Source organism: Geotrypetes seraphini, chromosome 7 (genome assembly GCF_902459505.1).
Source record: "Geotrypetes seraphini chromosome 7, aGeoSer1.1, whole genome shotgun sequence".
In the NCBI taxonomy this organism is placed as follows: domain Eukaryota; kingdom Metazoa; phylum Chordata; class Amphibia; order Gymnophiona; family Dermophiidae; genus Geotrypetes; species Geotrypetes seraphini.
The window spans coordinates 57,449,286-57,466,608 of record NC_047090.1 but is presented as its reverse complement, the minus strand read 5'-3'; the positions used below and the strand labels follow the sequence as shown (position 1 = coordinate 57,466,608).

Below are 17,323 nucleotides of genomic sequence, written 5' to 3'. Positions count from 1 at the left end.
CATTATGGTTGATACCTTAGTTACAATCCCCACAACTCTCTGCAATAGCTAAGAAGTCCAACCCTGTAATATGACATACTCTTAATCTGTGGATTCAGGTACGTAACATAGAAACATAGAAATAGACGTCAGATAAGGGCCACGGCCCATCAAGTCTGCCCACCCCAATGACCCTCCCAATGATCCCACATGTCTATCCCATTTGGCCTTAAAATCTGGCACGCTGCTGGCCTCAATAACCAGCGATCAACCACCCTTTCAGTGAAGAAGAACTTCCTAGTGTCACCGTGCAGTTTCCCGCCCCTGATTTTCCACGGATGCCGCGGGACCCTTGAAAAAGAAGATATCTTCTTCCACCTCGATGCGGCCCGTGAGATACTTGAATGTCTCGATCATATCTCCCCTCTCTCTACGTTCCTCGAGTGAGTAGAGCTGTAACTTCCCTAGCCGCTCCTCATACGGGAGATCCTTGAGTCCTGAGACCATCCTGTGGCCATTCTCTGGACTGATTCCAGTCTCAGCACATCCTTGCGGTAATGTGGCCTCCAGAATTGCACACAGTACTCCAGGTGTGGTCTCACCATGGATCTATACAATGGCATAATGACTTCAGGTTTACGGCTGACGAAACGCCTGCATATGCAACCTATGATTTGCCTTGCTTTGGATGAAGCTTGCTCCACTTGATTTGCAGACTTCATGTCTTCACTGACAATCACCCCTAAGTCTCTTTCTGCTTCAGTTCTTGTCAGGTGTAGGTCTTGTCAGGTGTAGGTCTTGTCAGGTGTAAGTCTTGCATGGATTTTGACTTCCCAGGTGCATGACTTTGCATTTTTTGGCATTGAAACTGAGTTGCCAGGACCTAGACCAGCGCTCCAGTAGAAGTAGGTCGTGCATCATATCGTCTGCCATTGAATTTTTGTCTGTTGTGCTTTTACTCACTACATTGCTTAGTTTGGCATCATCGGCGAATAATGTTATTCTACCTCGGAGCCCTTCTGCCAAGTCGATGTTATGGAAATAAAAACTATTTTATGGGGGCAGCTATTATATATATGCCTAACTTTACTCCAGGAGAAAGGTCTCAAAACATTAGGCCAATTGTTAGAGGATGAGAAAATTGTCCACTCTGAACTATTGAGAGAAGAATATGGTCTTGCACCAAGTGATTTGTTTTATTATAAACAAATCGAAAGTTTTATTAGAAAAGTGGTTCTTAAAGAATTAGCTACTGCTCAACAGTTGGATTTAGGGAAGGCTATGATAAAAGAGAGTGGAAGAGGAAGCATCACTAGATTATATAATGCACAACTGGAGCATCTTCACCCCCCTCTTAAATATAGACTTTGTTGGGAAAAGATCATAGGTAAATCATGTTCTGATCAGGAATGGACTAAAATATTGCATTCTCTTTTATATGGTACTATAGCTAGTAATATGATAGAGAATGGATATAAGATGATTTTTTATTGGTATTATACACCAGCACGATTGCGAGCTATGTATGGGAATGGGTTGGGTAAATGTTGGAGAGGATGTGCAGAAGTAGGTACTTTTGAACATATTTGGTGGTATCGTATTAAAGCACAGAGTTATTGGGACAAAGTAATTTCCTTTATTGATGCAGTACTTGGTATTTTGATCCCTAATAGAGAATGACACGGGGAAAAAAATCTGTCCCCATCACTGCACTGTCCCCGGCCCACCATCCTCTGCACCGCCCTGTCACCGCCGTTCCCTTCACGTCACCGTCACCGCCATCCCTTTCACCGCCCCGCCACTGCCATCCCATTCACCGCCCCGTCACCGTCCCCTCAGCATCCATATAAGCCTCAGTACTGCGAAACACCATGAAGACAGAAGAAAGTTCTGCCACTAGTACTACTGCACTGAGAATCTGTTTCAGTGCCTCTGCTCTGTAGTAAAAACCGAACATAAAATAAATCAATTAACTTTCAATGACGTGTCCCCCATGTTCACCTATAGCTCGAATCAGGTCAATTGTGCACACTAAAAATGCAGGAGGATCTGGAACTTGAGCGCAGGCAGGCAGTGGTACAAAAACAGCAGACACCCGACCGACTGCAGTGTTCCGCCATCTCCCTCCCTCCATCTCACCTTAGATGTAGAATATGCCGGCTTTCTTTTTCGCCCAGCCGCATGTGTGGGTGTTCATTTGTTCAATATTCTCCTCTGATGCAACCGGAAACAGGAAGTTGCAAGAGAGGAGAAGATTGATCAATGCGAGCGCGGCTTGATGAAAAAGAAAGCCGGCATACTCTACGTCAGTGGTTTTCAACCTTTTTACACCCGTGGACTGGCAGAAATAAAAGAATTATTTTGTGGACCGGCAAACTACTAGGACTAAAATTTTAAAACCCTGTTTCTGCCCCATCTCCGCAAGCTCGGTCACCTCAGTAACTATAGAAAAATAGACAAATATAAACAGCAGATATAAATTCTCAAAACTGACACATTTTGATCACTAAATTGAAAATAAAATCATTTTCCTACCTTTGCTGTCTGGTGATTGATTTCATGAGTCTCTGGTTGCGTTTCCTTCTGTCTGTGTATCCTTTCTTTCATTTCTTTCTTTCTGCACTCAAGCCCAAGAATTGTCCCTTTCTATTCCCTCCCTCTTTCCTTCCTATGTCCTTAGTGCCCCTGGTGCCTCCTTCCCATGTCCTTAGTGCCCCTTCCTGTCTTTAGTGTCCCCAGTGCCTCCTTCCCATGTCTTTAGTGCCCCAGTGCTTCCTTCCCATGTCCTTAGTGCCCCTTCCTGTCTTTAGTGCCCCCAGTGCCTCTTTCCCATGTCTTTAGTGCCCCCAGTGCCTCTTTCCCATGTCTTTAGTGCCACCAGTGCCTCCTTCCCATGTCTTTAGTGCCCCTTCCTGTCTTTAGTGCCCCCAGTGCCTCCTTCCCATGTCTTTAGTGCCCCCAGTGCCTCCTTCCCATGTCTTTAGTGCCCCCAGTACCTCCTTCCCATGTCCTTAAGTGCCCCTTCCTGTCTTTAGTGCCCCCAGTGCCTGCTTCCCATGTCTTTAGTGCCCCTAGTGCCTCCTTCCTATGTCCCTCTCACTGCCTTCCACACTTTGTCCCACCCCCCACCCCCGAAGCTTGCCTGCCTGTCTGTGCCTGTCTACCTTTCTCCCTCCCTAGCCAAAGCCAGCCTGCTGCCTCCCTGCTGCTAAAAAAAAAAAAGCCTCCGTCCTTTTCCCCTTCTCTTACCGCCATGCTGCAGCTGCTAAAGCCAGAAGTCTTCTTTCCGACTCAATTCTGAGAGGACGTTCTGGACCAGCCAGGCAGTGATTGGCTGGCCCAGAACGTCCTCTCCGACGTCAGAATTGACGTCAGATAGACTTCCTGTCGGCTTTAGTAGCTGCAGCATGGCGATAAGAGCAGGAGAAAAGGAGAGGCTTTTTTTTTTTCTTCACACGGACCGGCAGAAATTCAACCGGCGGTGCTCTTCCAATTCAAAGGTGAGGTGGAGGGGGGAGATGACGGGGACCGCGCGATCTTGATTGTCTCACTGCGGGGACAAGTCCATTCACCGCTCCATGGGGCGGTGAATGGCCTTGTCCCTGTCCCGCAGAGGCCACTGTTTTTTCTTTCCCGTTTTGGCGGGTTACCCGCGGCTAGCCACGGGTAACCCGCCACCGTGTCATTCTCTAATCCCTAAGACCATGGAGTGCTGTCTGCTGAATAAGGGGCTAGATGCCCTGCCTTTGAAACATCAGAAATGGATATGTATGATAATAACAGCAGGACAACTTGTCCTGACATGTGCCTGGAAACAATCAGATCTACCAGTGTTACAAGTATTATTGGCTAAAGTTCAATATATGCAGCAGATGTCTAAATAAACTGCTCTCCGGAGAAACCAGATATAGAATTATAACATTATCTGGAATGCATATGAAATTTGGATTAATTCCCAAAGTGATAGTCCCATTGATCCTTAATATATAATCTTTTTCCTATATTTCATGAATCTCCTGCACACATCCTTCTACCGGGGCTGGGGGCAGGGGGGAGGAGGGAGGGATGGGAGGGCTGAGATATATTAGATATCATTGATAATTTGGAAACTCTTAGTATTTATTATAAAATAAGATATATAATGTATTAATGTATTGCTCTGTATGCAATTGTATAAGTTAGATGTTTTTTAATTGCATTATTTTTCAATAAATATGAAAAATTAAAAAAAATCTGCTGGATGCGGACTGGAATGTTCCGTCTGCAGAATCGGAAAGAAGTAGAGAGGAGGCTTTGCTCAGACAAATGGTGACGGAACCCACGAGGGAAAAAGCGATACTAGATCTGGTCCGCACATATGGGGAGAGTATCTCTAATGTTCGAGTGGGTGCCTACCTGGGAAATAGCGATCATCAAAGGTTTGGTTTGATATAACAGCTAAAGTGGAGTGCGGCCCCACAAAACTCAAAGTCCTGGATTTCAAACATATGGACTTCAGTAAAATGTGAGTGTACCTGAAGAAAGAGCTGTTAGGATGTGACAACATAAGGCAGGGGTGTCAAGTCCCTCCTCGAGGGCCGCAATCCAGTTGGGTTTTCAGGATTTCCCCAATGAATATGCATGAGATCTATTAGCATACAATGAAAGCAATGTATGCAAATAGATCTCATGCATATTCATTGAGCAAATCCTGAAAACCCAACTGGTTTTGTGGCCCTATAGGAGGGAAGTGAAAAAACAGTGGTCTAAGCTGAAAGGAGGAATAAGAATGGCTAATGACCTTTATGTGTGGAAAATAAATAAAAACAAGAAAAAGGAAACCGAAATAGTTCTCTAAACTTGTTGCGGAGAAAATAAAGGCAAAAGAGCTGGCATTCATGAAATATAAAAATAAGCAAGAAGAGGAGTACAGAAAGGACTACTGGGTGAAACTAAAAGAAGCCAAGAGAGAGATAGATCTGGCGAAAGCAGAAGAGCAAATGGCTAGGAATGTAAAAAAGGGAGACAAATTTTTTCAGATATATTAGTGAAAGAAAGAAGAAAAATTGAATTGTGAGACTAAAAGATGATATATATCGATATGTGGAGAGTGACGAGCAAAATACTGGAGAAGGACTAGGATTGTCTGACAAAGTTACACACGAGAATGAAGTAGTTACCGTGTTGTTCACGGAAGAAAGTGTTTATGAACAACTTGAAAAATTGAATGTAGACAAAGCGATGAGACCAGATGGGATCTATCCCAGGATTTTGAGGGAGCTCAGAAAGGTTCTGGAGGTTCCTATTAAAGATTTGTTCAACAAATCCTTGGAGATGGGAGTGGTTCCTGGGGATTGGAGAAGAGCAGATGTGGTCCTTATTCGAAAAAGTAGTCACAAAAATGAAGCGGGAAACTACAGGCTGGTAAGCCACACTTCGATTATTGGAAAAATAATGGAAGCGTTGCTGAAAGAAAGGATAGTGAAATTTCTAGAATCAAATGGGTTACAGGATCTGAGGCAACATAGTTTTACAAAAGGTAAATCGTGCCAAACGAATCTGATTGAATTCTTTGATTCGGTGACTGGAGAATTGGATCAAGGGCATATGCTAGACACAATTTACTTAGATTTCAGCAAAGCCTTTGACATGGTTCCTCATAGAAGGCTCTTTAACAAACTTGACGGACTGAAGTTAGGACCCAAAGTGGTGAACTGGATTAGAAACTGGTTGACGGACAGACACCACAGGGTGGTGGTTAATAGAATTCGCTCGGAGGAGGGAAAGCTGATTAGTGGAGTCCCTCAAGGATCGGTGCTGGGGCCGATCCTGTTCAATATGTTTGCGAGCAATATAGGAAAAGTTTGCCTTTTTGCGGATGATACCAAGATTTGTAATGGAGTAGACACTGAGGAGGGAGTGGAAAACATGAAAAAGGATCTGCAAAAGTTAGAAGCATGGTCTAATATCTGGCAACTAAAATTTAATGCAAAGAAGTGCAGAGTAATGCATTTGGGGATTATAATTCAGAAGGAGATGTATGTGCTGGGAGGTGAGAGGCTGATATGCACGGATGGGGAGAGGGACCTTGGGGCGATAGTGTCTGAAGATATAAAGGTGAAGAAACAGTGTGACAAGGCTGTGGCTGTTGCCAGAAAGATGCTAGGCTGTATAGAGAGAGAAGTGACCAGTAGAAGAAAGAAGTTGTTGATGCCCCTGTACAGGTCAATGGTGAGGCCCCACTTGGAGTATTATGTTCAATTTTGGAGACCGTATTTGGCGAAGGACATAAAAAGACTTCAAGCGGTCCAGAGGAAGGCGATGAAAATGGTAGGAGGTTTGTGCCAGAAGACGTATGAGGATAGATGATAGCCCTGAATATGTATACACTAGAACAGGCATGTCCAACTTTGAACAGGTCGTGATCTACTTTTTCCAGCCAAAAGTGCCAGTGATCTACCACCATGAAAATTAAGTTTCATAGCAGTTTCAAATTAAATTTTAATCCAATAGAGTTGGAGGATTCCCCCCCCTTGCATTTTTAATGAACCTTCTGTCATTTATTTGGATGTGATCAGCTGTTAAGCAAATTAAGCAAAAACAAAACAGAGGTGAAGATCCAGTAAGAACTGCAAGAGGAAATGTAAAGTACATTTTTTCTTAAAGTTTTAATGAGTAATAACTTTCTTTTAACTTTTATTGAGTAATTTGTGTTAAATTTAGGTCGAGTATTGATCCAGGCTGATCTTGTACAATCTTTAATATTTAACTCTTGCTCATTAGTGAGTTGTCTAAGCCTGCATTTCATCCACCAGCTTTTTGAAGTTGGGTGAATATTGTGTGAGGGCCAGTCTCAGGGAATCCTGGAGATGTTCATCTGTCATGTTGGAACATTGTGTACTCATACTCTTTGTTATTTTCAGATGGGAAAATGCAGACTCATAAAAATAAGTTAAACAGGAATGTACAGCTTCACTGCATCTTCTCAAGTTGGGAAATTTGTCTCTAGGCACTAGCTTCCAAAATGATTCTTGTTCAGCATGGGTCTTGAGAAAAATGTCATTTTTAAGGGTTAATATTTTGTTTTCAAGAGATGGCTTGTTCAATGAGTAATTTTTACTGATAGCAGCTGCAGTTTCTTTAATGTCCACATTTACTTTGAATGGGTATGACAAGTACTCCACAACTGTTCCAATTTTCTGGAAGTCATAGAATCTATTTTCGAATTCCTAGATAGCAGAACAGATTTCTCGTTCTGAAAAACAAAATTTGGATATTGTTCCAGATGGTCCTGCGTATTAGGAAAATGATCAAAAGTGTTGTTTGCAAGGTCAGTCATCATTAGCTCAAATTTTCTCTTGTAGGATGAAGCTGTACTCATCAACTCACCAATGCATTTGTTTTTACCTTGTAGTTCAAGGTTCATATCATTTAGTTCGCCTGTAAAGTCAGCGAGAAATGCCAGATCACATAACCACTCCTCATCTCCCCTCTCCTTCAAAAAACTTATTTCATTTAGCAAATCACAAAATCTTTGCAGAAATTTATGCCTACTTAGCCACCTTACATCTGTGTGCAAAATGATTTCCGCTGCCCCTTCATCAAGAGTAAGATTGAAAAGCCGTCTTTGATGTGATCTTCCATGAACTTAATTTACAATTTTGAAAGTGATGTCCATGACAGTCTTTGTATTGAGTCTTGCTTGCCAAAACTTGCTGGTGAATGATGCAGTGCTAAGAAAGGAAATCTGGGAAGTTGTCATGCTGTCTACAGAGGGCTATGAAACCCTTAACCTCACCTGTCATTGCTCTTGCTCCATCAGTAATGATAGAAACAAGTCTATGTAATGGAAGATTACTCTTTGTCACAAAAGAATGGAAAGGATTGAATATTTCCTGATCAATAGTTTTCCCTTTTAAAGAAATCTTTCCAAGTAGTTCTTCTTTAATACTGAAGTCTTCAAAAACCATCCGGATAAAGACTAGTAACTTGGCTATGTCTCTTATGTCTGTATATTCATCCAGTTGGAGTGAGAAAGCAACACATTTTGAAACATCCTCTAACAATTGTTCAGTTGTGTCTCCACACATCTTTTCTATTCGCTGCACGACGGTGTTTCTTGACAATTGTACATCTTGAATAGCAGCTCTTCTTATTTTTAAATCCATCATAAAGATTGTCAGCTTCTTCAAGAAAACAATCTTTTACAAATTCCCCTTCAGTGAAGGGTTTGCATTTCTTTGCGATCAGATTGCAGGATGCTATGGTTGCATTGACCGAATGTGACCTTGGCTTTACCATCAACTGTTGCTGAGTAGCCAATTTCGAATTAAGTTCTTTGAACTTCAGTTTATGAATTTCACGTTTGGGTAGAAAATCAGCATCAAAGTTATTGCTATACAGAGCCTTATAATGACATTCCAGATTACCCTTTTTGGGCAAGGATACTGGGGTGTTACAAATTAGACAACACTTGTCTTTCACCACTATGAAGAAGTAGTCCATTTCTCATTCATCATGAAAGTGGTAGGTTTTGCTTTTCTTTGGAACACTCATCTTCATTATACTGGGGTGGCTGGATGTAAGAAGGCCATATCTGCTAAGTTAGTATAAACACTGGCTGAATCTGGTCCAAAACTATTACTATCCCAAAGTATTAAAGAGCAACAGGAATTGAAGCCCTCTGGATGATGTGCAATACAAGGACTGGAGATGCCAAAACCACAAATGCAGTTCTAAAAGTAAAAATAAGAAATCATACTGGCACCAATAATCAAATACCACCAAACAATCATCAAAAAAACCTCAAACACCTGTCCAGCAAACCAGATAAAATCAAATACCGCCAAACAAGTTCAAATACCACCACACGTGATTTAATAAATTCTTCACACAGTGTAGAATCAACGCAAAGGCAAGGCAAAATAAAATTGCAGAGGCAAGCAAAAGTCAGTGATTTGAACCAATTCGAAGGCAAGGCATAGGCAAGTTAGAACAAAATTGGAAAAGCCTGCCCAAATCACCAAATTCTTGACACTTTATTGTGTCTGCCCGAAAACGTTTAATGAAAGCGAACTATAATGTGACCAACGACCAGCACACGACACAACTAATATGGTAAGTGTATTCAGGTAAAGCCTGGGCGCATGGATATCGCCCTGTATACAATATAACACACTTCTAAGGGGTGTTGGGGCGGGGACAGGAATGGGTGATTCTGAGAGGCAGAAGACCAGGTATGATACCAGCCTATGGCGTATTGTCACGGGGTGTAGGCGGCAGCCCCATGGGGTACCCACAAACTATTGGCACAAAAACAACAAGTGCCCCCATACACCCTCAGGCAAGATTCCTGCAGGCAGGGAAAAAAGACAGACAAAGGATTGACAGTGGCAGCAAGCCCTCGGCAGACGACCTGTCAGCACGAGCTCTCTCCTAGCGATGCGGTGAGCTGCTGGAGACATGGAGCCAAGTGGGGCTGGTGATCTACCTCTGATCCCTCCAGATCTACAGATAGATCACAATCTACCTGTTGGATATGCCTGCCATAGAAGAAAGAAGGGACAGGGGAGATACGATTCAGTCGTTCAAATACTTCAAAAGTATTAACGTAGAACATAATCTATTGCAGAGAAAGGAAAATGGTAAAACCAGAGGGCATAATATAAGGTTGAGGGGTGGTAGATTTAAGAGTAATGTTAGGAAATTCTTCTTTACGGAGAGGGTGATTGATGCATGGAATGCGCTCCTGAGGGAGGTGGAGAAGAAAACGGTGACTGAATTCAAACAAACATGGGATGAACACAGAGATCTCTAATCAGAAAATAATGGGTATACATTGAAGGAACTAAAGCCAGTACTGGGCAGGCTTGCACGGCCTGTATCCCGTATATGAACATTCATTTGAGGACAGACTGGGGAAGGTTTTGATGGCTGGGATGGTTAAAATGGGCTGAAGTGAGCTTTGATAGATACTCAAGTAGATGGAACTTAAGCACACTACTGGGCAGGGCTCTGGGTTTCTGGCCCAGTAATATCTAAGAAAAAGGACCATTTAAACTAAATTAATTTATGGAGCTTGTATGGTTGGGCAGACTGGATGGACCACTTGGGTCTTTATCTGCCGTCATTTACTATGTTTACTATGTACTACCGTATTTTCACGTAGATAACGCGCACCCGTGTAAAACGCGCACATGGGTATAGCACGCGAAAAACACAAATTTATGTACAGAAATTTTTATATACCGCGCACACCCGTATACCGCGCATGCTGCCCGACTCTCCTTTCGCCCGCCCCGCCTCTCTTCTGGCCACCCCGACTCTCCTTTCGCTCGCCCCGACTCTCCTCTCCCCCTTGAAGTCCTGTCCCCACCCTGAAAGCCTGATGCCCCCCCGACGTCCGATTCACCCCCCCCCCCCCCCGCAGGACCGCTCGCACCCCCACCCCGAAGGACCGCTCGCATGCACCCCCACCCCGACGGACCGCTCGCACGCACTCCCACCCGCACCCCCACCCTGAAGGACCGCTCGCACCCCCACAGCCTCCCGCCCCCCCCCCCCCCCCATCATGTAGAAGCTCCTACCGGTGTCCTGCTGCTTCCTCTTGGCGGTCCCGACTCCCCGACACGATCGGGGAAAGAGGGAGCTCAAGCCCTCTTGCCCCAGCCAACCGCGGCACCCCCGACAGGATCGGGGCAAGAGGGAGCTCAAGCCCTCTTGCCCCAGCCAACCGCGGCACCCCCGACACGATCGGGGCAAGAGGGAGCTCAAGCCCTCTTGCCCCCCCCGACTCCCCGACACGATCGGGGCAAAAGGGAGCCCAAGCCTTCTTGCCCCGCCAACTCCCCGACAATATCGGGCCAGGAGGGAGCCCAAACCCTCCTGGCCACGGCGACTCCCTACCCCCACTACATTACGGGAAGGAAGGATCCCAGGCCCTCCTGCCCTCGACGCAAACCCCCCTCCCCCCAACGACCGCCCCCCCCAAGAACCTCCGACCGCCCCCCCCCAGCCGACCCGCGACCCCCCTGGCCGACCCCCACGACTCCCCCACCCCCCTTCCCCGTACCTTTGTGTAGTTGGCCGGACAGACGGGAGCCAAACCCGCCTGTTCGGCAGGCAGCCAACGACAGAATGAGGCCTGATTGGCCCATCCGTCCCAAAGCTCTGCCTACTGGTGGGGCCCAAGGCGCCTGGGTCAATCAGAATAGGATGCTAATTCAACATATTAGCTGTGTCTAATGCCGTGCCTCAGAGACCGAGTCATCAAGCAAGATTTGTGTGCTCATCTTCAGTCGAGATCTCGATCATAGGCATCTGGCATGTGCTGACTGCACTAGATTATTTTTTATCTCTTTACTTTTTTTTATACTTTTTTTCTTTTTATAAATCGTTTTGATTAGTTTCTGGTGTATTTATGAATTAAAATGTTATAAATATTCAAAGAACTTGACCATTTAATACGATAGTGCATAAATTCAAAAAGCACTTATCTGAATTGTCTGTTAGCACTGTTTAAAGCCCAACGGGGCCACCCGTTTCACCCTGTATGGCTTCTTCAGGGGAAATACTTGACAGTGCCTGGAACACAAAACGATTAATGAGATTACACTGTATATTTCTTAAAAGAGAAAACACATTAGATCTTCAAAGTTTAAATGAACAACTTACAGAACAGGAAAAACCTTAATTCCTCTGCATGAAATTCTCTAAAGAAATGGCGACGCACTGAAGGACGCCAAGCTATTTATAGTACCCAATGCGGGCCTGCTAGTATTTATGTCATTTACGTAACTGACGTAAGTGAGCAATTTCTTATGAATGGACAAACGTATCCAATGAACGTACAAAAAAAAATTTTTATCTTCAGCCAATAAAAAAGGCTAAAATTATTGAAATGAAACAAAAACAGAAAATAGTTGATAATTAATAAATGATTAATAATAACTGGACCAATCAATGTCGTCATTCAATCCTGTTGGATGAAGAGTTTGCAAGGTGAAAATCCAAAATGTTTCACGTCTTTTCAACATTAACGTTCTGTCTCCTCCTCTGATGTTCTTCTTAATGACATCGATGACACATCCACTGAGATTATCAAAAGTATGGGCAGCTTCTGTACAATGCTGTACTAGAGGCTCTTTCAAGATTTTTCTTTTGATGTTGGACTTATGTTCACCCAACCGGGTTTTGAAGGATCTGGTGGTCATGCCTACATATACCTTGTTGCAAGGATACGTTATGGTATATATCACATGGTCAGTTTGACATGTGCTAAAGTGATTTAGTTTGTAAGTCATCTTATTGAGAGGATTCATAAAACTTTTGGTTTTAACAGAAAAATCACAATATACACAATGACCACATTTATAGTGTCCTACAGAAGCAGCGATATTGTATGTCTCTTGAATTTTAGTGGTACTAAAAAATTCCTTAAGATTTTTACCCCTTGAGAAGGCAAAACGTAAGCGATTGTTGGCAAATTCAGGAAGAGATTGTATGATGTTCCAATGTTTTCTGATGACTTTCTTTATTTGAGCACTCGATGTAGAATGTTTTAAAACACATGTAGAACATGGATCATCGTTAGTGGTGTCTTTTTGTTGCAGTTCGTGCAATAAGAGATCCCTGTTATTGTATTTGGCTCTATTGTACGCATTTTTTATAATATGCGTCGGATAGCCTCTCATTTCTAATTTTTTGCTTAAATGTTTTGCTTGAATTTTAAAGTCCATCAGTAGAGAACAGTTCCGCCGAAGTCTTAACATCTGAGAAAAAGGTAAACTGTTCTTTAAGTGCCTCGGATGGCAGCTGTGATACTCAAGAAACGTATTTTTAGCAAGGGGTTTCTCAAATGTTCGAGTGTAAAAACATTGTTGTTCAATGGTGATTTCAATGTCTAAATAATGAATACGTGAGGTTGAAAATGCAAAAGTAAACTGAATGTCTGCGCTGCAAGTGTTGAGCCAAGATACAAAAAGCTGTAGCTGGTTTTCAGACCCTTTCCATAACATGAAAACATCATCAATGTACCTCCACCATGAAAAAATAAGATGTTCAAAAGGGGTTTGATCTACCCATGTTTTTTCAAAAGCTATCATAAATAAATTGGCTATCGAAGGGGCAAAAGTAGCCCCCATGGCAACACCTTGTATTTGTTTGTAAAGGTTGCCATCAAAATTGAAAAAATTTTCGCACATGGCTAATGTTGCTAGAGAGATGATGAATTCAGTGGGTACAGTTTGGGGTTTTGGCTGGCTTTCCAACGTTTCTTTGATTACTTGTAACGCATCTTGTTGCGGAATGGAGGTATAAAGTGAGGTTACATCAAGTGTGACCATGATGAAAGGTCCCTCTTTTACATCCACCATATTCAATTTATTGAGAAAATCCTTAGAATCCCTGATGTATGACTTGCATTTAGGAACTTCATTTTTAATAAATTCATCTACATATCTGGATAGGGGTTCTAGTACCGACCCACGTGTTGAAGTAATTGGTCTAACCGGGGGGTTAACTGGGTCTTTATGTAATTTTGGAAGAAAATAGATGTGAGATGTAATTGGATGCTTGACATTCAAAAAACGATAGTCTCGGTTAGTTATAAACCCAGTTTTCAGGGCTATATCAGTGATTTTTCGAATTCTGTTTTGTATTCTTTTAGTAGGATCTAATTTAATATGCACGTATGCTACCGGATTTGATAAATGTTCTAAAGCTTTAGCTTTGTACGTAGACGTGTCTTGGATTACGATTGCTCCGCCTTTATCAGCTGATTTAATAGTGATATTAGAGTTGAGTTGAAGATTAGTGAGAGCATTACGTTCTTGTGATGTTAAATTAGGTTTATATTTGTTTTTTGTAGTATATTGAAAAATTTTTTGACTGTCTTTAAGCACTAAATCTTTAAAGACTTTGATTCTAGCATCAACAGGACCCGAAGGTTTCCAAGTAGATTTAGGTGCTATCATAGTTCTATCTGTAGAATCTTTTTTTGTGGCAAAAAAGAGTTTAATTTCAAGGAGTCTAATGAATCTTTCAAAATCAATATTGAATTGAAACTCATTGCTGGGTACCGTAGGTACAAACGATAGACCATGATTAAGTAATTCAATGTCTGAAGAGTTTAACTCATATTGTGAAAGATTAATGGTTGTTATTGATTTTTTGTGGTTTGGGACCTGGTCCAAGGTCTGCTTCTGTTCATATTTCTTCCTCGTCTGTTTTTTCGTGTTTGGAAGCCACCTCTTGCCCCTAAAAAAGGCTTCCCTGATGTTACGCTTCCAGAGGAACTAAGACTACTTGAGGACGCGCTAGAATCACTTGTATTAGTTGCAACAGTATTATTGGGGTTCTCATTGGTATACATCCAATGGTATATTCTATTGTTTTGATAGTCCTTTTCATCTCTATGAAATTTTTTTAATTTAAATCTCTTAGTGTTTTCTTTAAATTTTTCTAAATTGTCGTTAGTTTTCACTAACTGATTCTGAAAAGATTTTGAGGACTGTGTTGATTTTAAGGTAGACAAAGTCTTCTCAAGATCTTGTTTTAAACCCTCGACTTGTTGCCTACTTTTTTCAATGATTAATAGCATCAGGTCAAAGGAACATTTGTTTAGAATCATGTTCCATTTCTTCAAAAATTCATTGTCTTCCTTGAAATTCTGGGGTTCTTTGTTTATTCTTAACCCCCGAGGAATTCTTTCACATTTGCAGTATTCAACAAGAATACCACTATTTAACTCAGTCTTGATGATTTTTTTATTCTGATTGAAAAAAAGATTCCAATCTGGAGTTGAAATATCAGTACTAGCAGTGTTAATTTCAAAATGAGAAGGTGCACTGAGGATGGATTCTATTTGTTCTACATTGAACCCAAAGGTGGTGTTCCAATTGCTTAATGCCATAGTATAGCAATAAATGGTGAAACCAAAATACAATTACTGCGGAAGTATCCACAAACTATTGTCAATCCAAAATTACTTCCTGTAAACTTTGTAGAAAGCACAGAATGCTAATTCAACATATTAGCTGTGTCTAATGCCGTGCCTCAGAGACCGAGTCATCAAGCAAGATTTGTGTGCTCATCTTCAGTCGAGATCTCGATCATAGGCATCTGGCATGTGCTGACTGCACTAGATTATTTTTTATCTCTTTACTTTTTTTATACTTTTTTTCTTTTTATAAATCGTTTTGATTAGTTTCTGGTGTATTTATGAATTAAAATGTTATAAATATTCAAAGAACTTGACCATTTAATACGATAGTGCATAAATTCAAAAAGCACTTATCTGAATTGTCTGTTAGCACTGTTTAAAGCCCAACGGGGCCACCCGTTTCACCCTGTATGGCTTCTTCAGGGGAAATACTTGACAGTGCCTGGAACACAAAACGATTAATGAGATTACACTGTATATTTCTTAAAAGAGAAAACACATTAGATCTTCAAAGTTTAAATGAGCAACTTACAGAACAGGAAAAACCTTAATTCCTCTGCATGAAATTCTCTAAAGAAATGGCGACGCACTGAAGGACGCCAAGCTATTTATAGTACCCAATGCGGGCCTGCTAGTATTTACGTCATTTACGTAACTGACGTAAGTGAGCAATTTCTTATGAATGGACAAAGAAATTGCTCACTTACGTCAGTTATGTAAATGACGTAAATACTAGCAGGCCCGCATTGGGTACTATAAATAGCTTGGCGTCCTTCAGTGCGTCGCCATTTCTTTAGAGAATTTCATGCAGAGGAATTAAGGTTTTTCCTGTTCTGTAAGTTGCTCATTTAAACTTTGAAGATCTAATGTGTTTTCTCTTTTAAGAAATATACAGTGTAATCTCATTAATCGTTTTGTGTTCCAGGCACTGTCAAGTATTTCCCCTGAAGAAGCCATACAGGGTGAAACGGGTGGCCCCGTTGGGCTTTAAACAGTGCTAACAGACAATTCAGATAAGTGCTTTTTGAATTTATGCACTATCGTATTAAATGGTCAAGTTCTTTGAATATTTATAACATTTTAATTCATAAATACACCAGAAACTAATCAAAACGATTTATAAAAAGAAAAAAAGTATAAAAAAAAGTAAAGAGATAAAAAATAATCTAGTGCAGTCAGCACATGCCAGATGCCTATGATCGAGATCTCGACTGAAGATGAGCACACAAATCTTGCTTGATGACTCGGTCTCTGAGGCACGGCATTAGACACAGCTAATATGTTGAATTAGCATTCTGTGCTTTCTACAAATTTTACAGGAAGTAATTTTGGATTGACAATAGTTTGTGGATACTTCCGCAGTAATTGTATTTTGGTTTCAATCAGAATAGGCCCGGGAGCCTTAAGTTCCTCCTGGGGGCGGGGCCTTGGGCACATGGTCGGGTTGGGCCCATGTGTAAGGGTATGCGCGGTACGTAAAAACCACATATAACGCGCGCGTTATATGCGAGAAAATACGGTATTCCAAAGTTTTGTCTCAGTCTCCACCTGCTGATCATGATGTAAAATCTATAGCTATACCATCTGTAAAATCTATAGCTATACCGGTCTGAAGAGGTTAAAAGAAAGAAAATTAGCAGGTAAGGACCTAATTTCTCCTTCTTTGATTATGGCCTTTAATTATTTTTTAGACATCTTCCAGAAACTGGTTATGTCTGCACTTGGACTTATCAAAAATGCCCCTGCAAATGTTTATCAAGTCTGAGTTGCTTTTGAGCGTATGACAGCATTCACTAGTCCAGATGTATAAAGATTTTGCTTTATGTGCAAATGGAAAAGTGTAATACTTCTTAGCAAAAATTGAATTCAGATGTTAATTTTTTTTTTTTTAGTTGCGAGCTGATTTGGAAAGCACTCAAACTTCTGCTGATATTTATGAAACAGAAAGGAACCTTCAGATAGATTACAATAGCCTGTCAGAGGATCTAAAGGTAAAGAATTGTATGGCACTTAATTTTTCTATACAATATTAGATGTTAAGTTGCATTTTAAGCAGACCTGAGTATAATATATAATTTGGTTCTTGTTATAGGGAAGAGAGAAATTTAGAAGTAGAAGAAATCAAAGTTAAAAAAACTCTTTGAATTTTGCATTTCTTTAAGGTACACTTATGGCAAGATATATCCATGATGTTTGACAGATTCAGATTTATTAAAGTCGAATTTGGGGAATTTATTGGCTTATTTCTATAGAGATTGTTCTATAAAAATGAGCAAGTGTAATAAACTTGCAGAGCTTTCTAATCTAGCTGTGAGCGTGTGTAATAATTGGTCATTCTACTATTAAATCAGCTATACCAGTGTCTGAAGTGGATAATTCAGTTTGAAAGTTCCTGTTCCGGTGTAACAGGGACTGAAGAGACTG

General features: G+C 41.4%; 1 protein-coding gene across 3 annotated transcripts in view; it reads left to right on the top strand.

The window, feature by feature from the left end:
* SMC1B (structural maintenance of chromosomes 1B) overlaps positions 1-17,323 on the top strand; it is an 896,774-nt gene that overhangs the window by 654,495 nt on the left and 224,956 nt on the right. For all 3 annotated transcript variants that reach the window (XM_033952101.1, XM_033952100.1, XM_033952102.1), the window contains one exon: positions 16,792-16,890. In XM_033952101.1, coding sequence (XP_033807992.1) covers positions 16,792-16,890 — 99 coding nt within the window. The remainder of the gene's footprint in view (positions 1-16,791; positions 16,891-17,323) is intronic.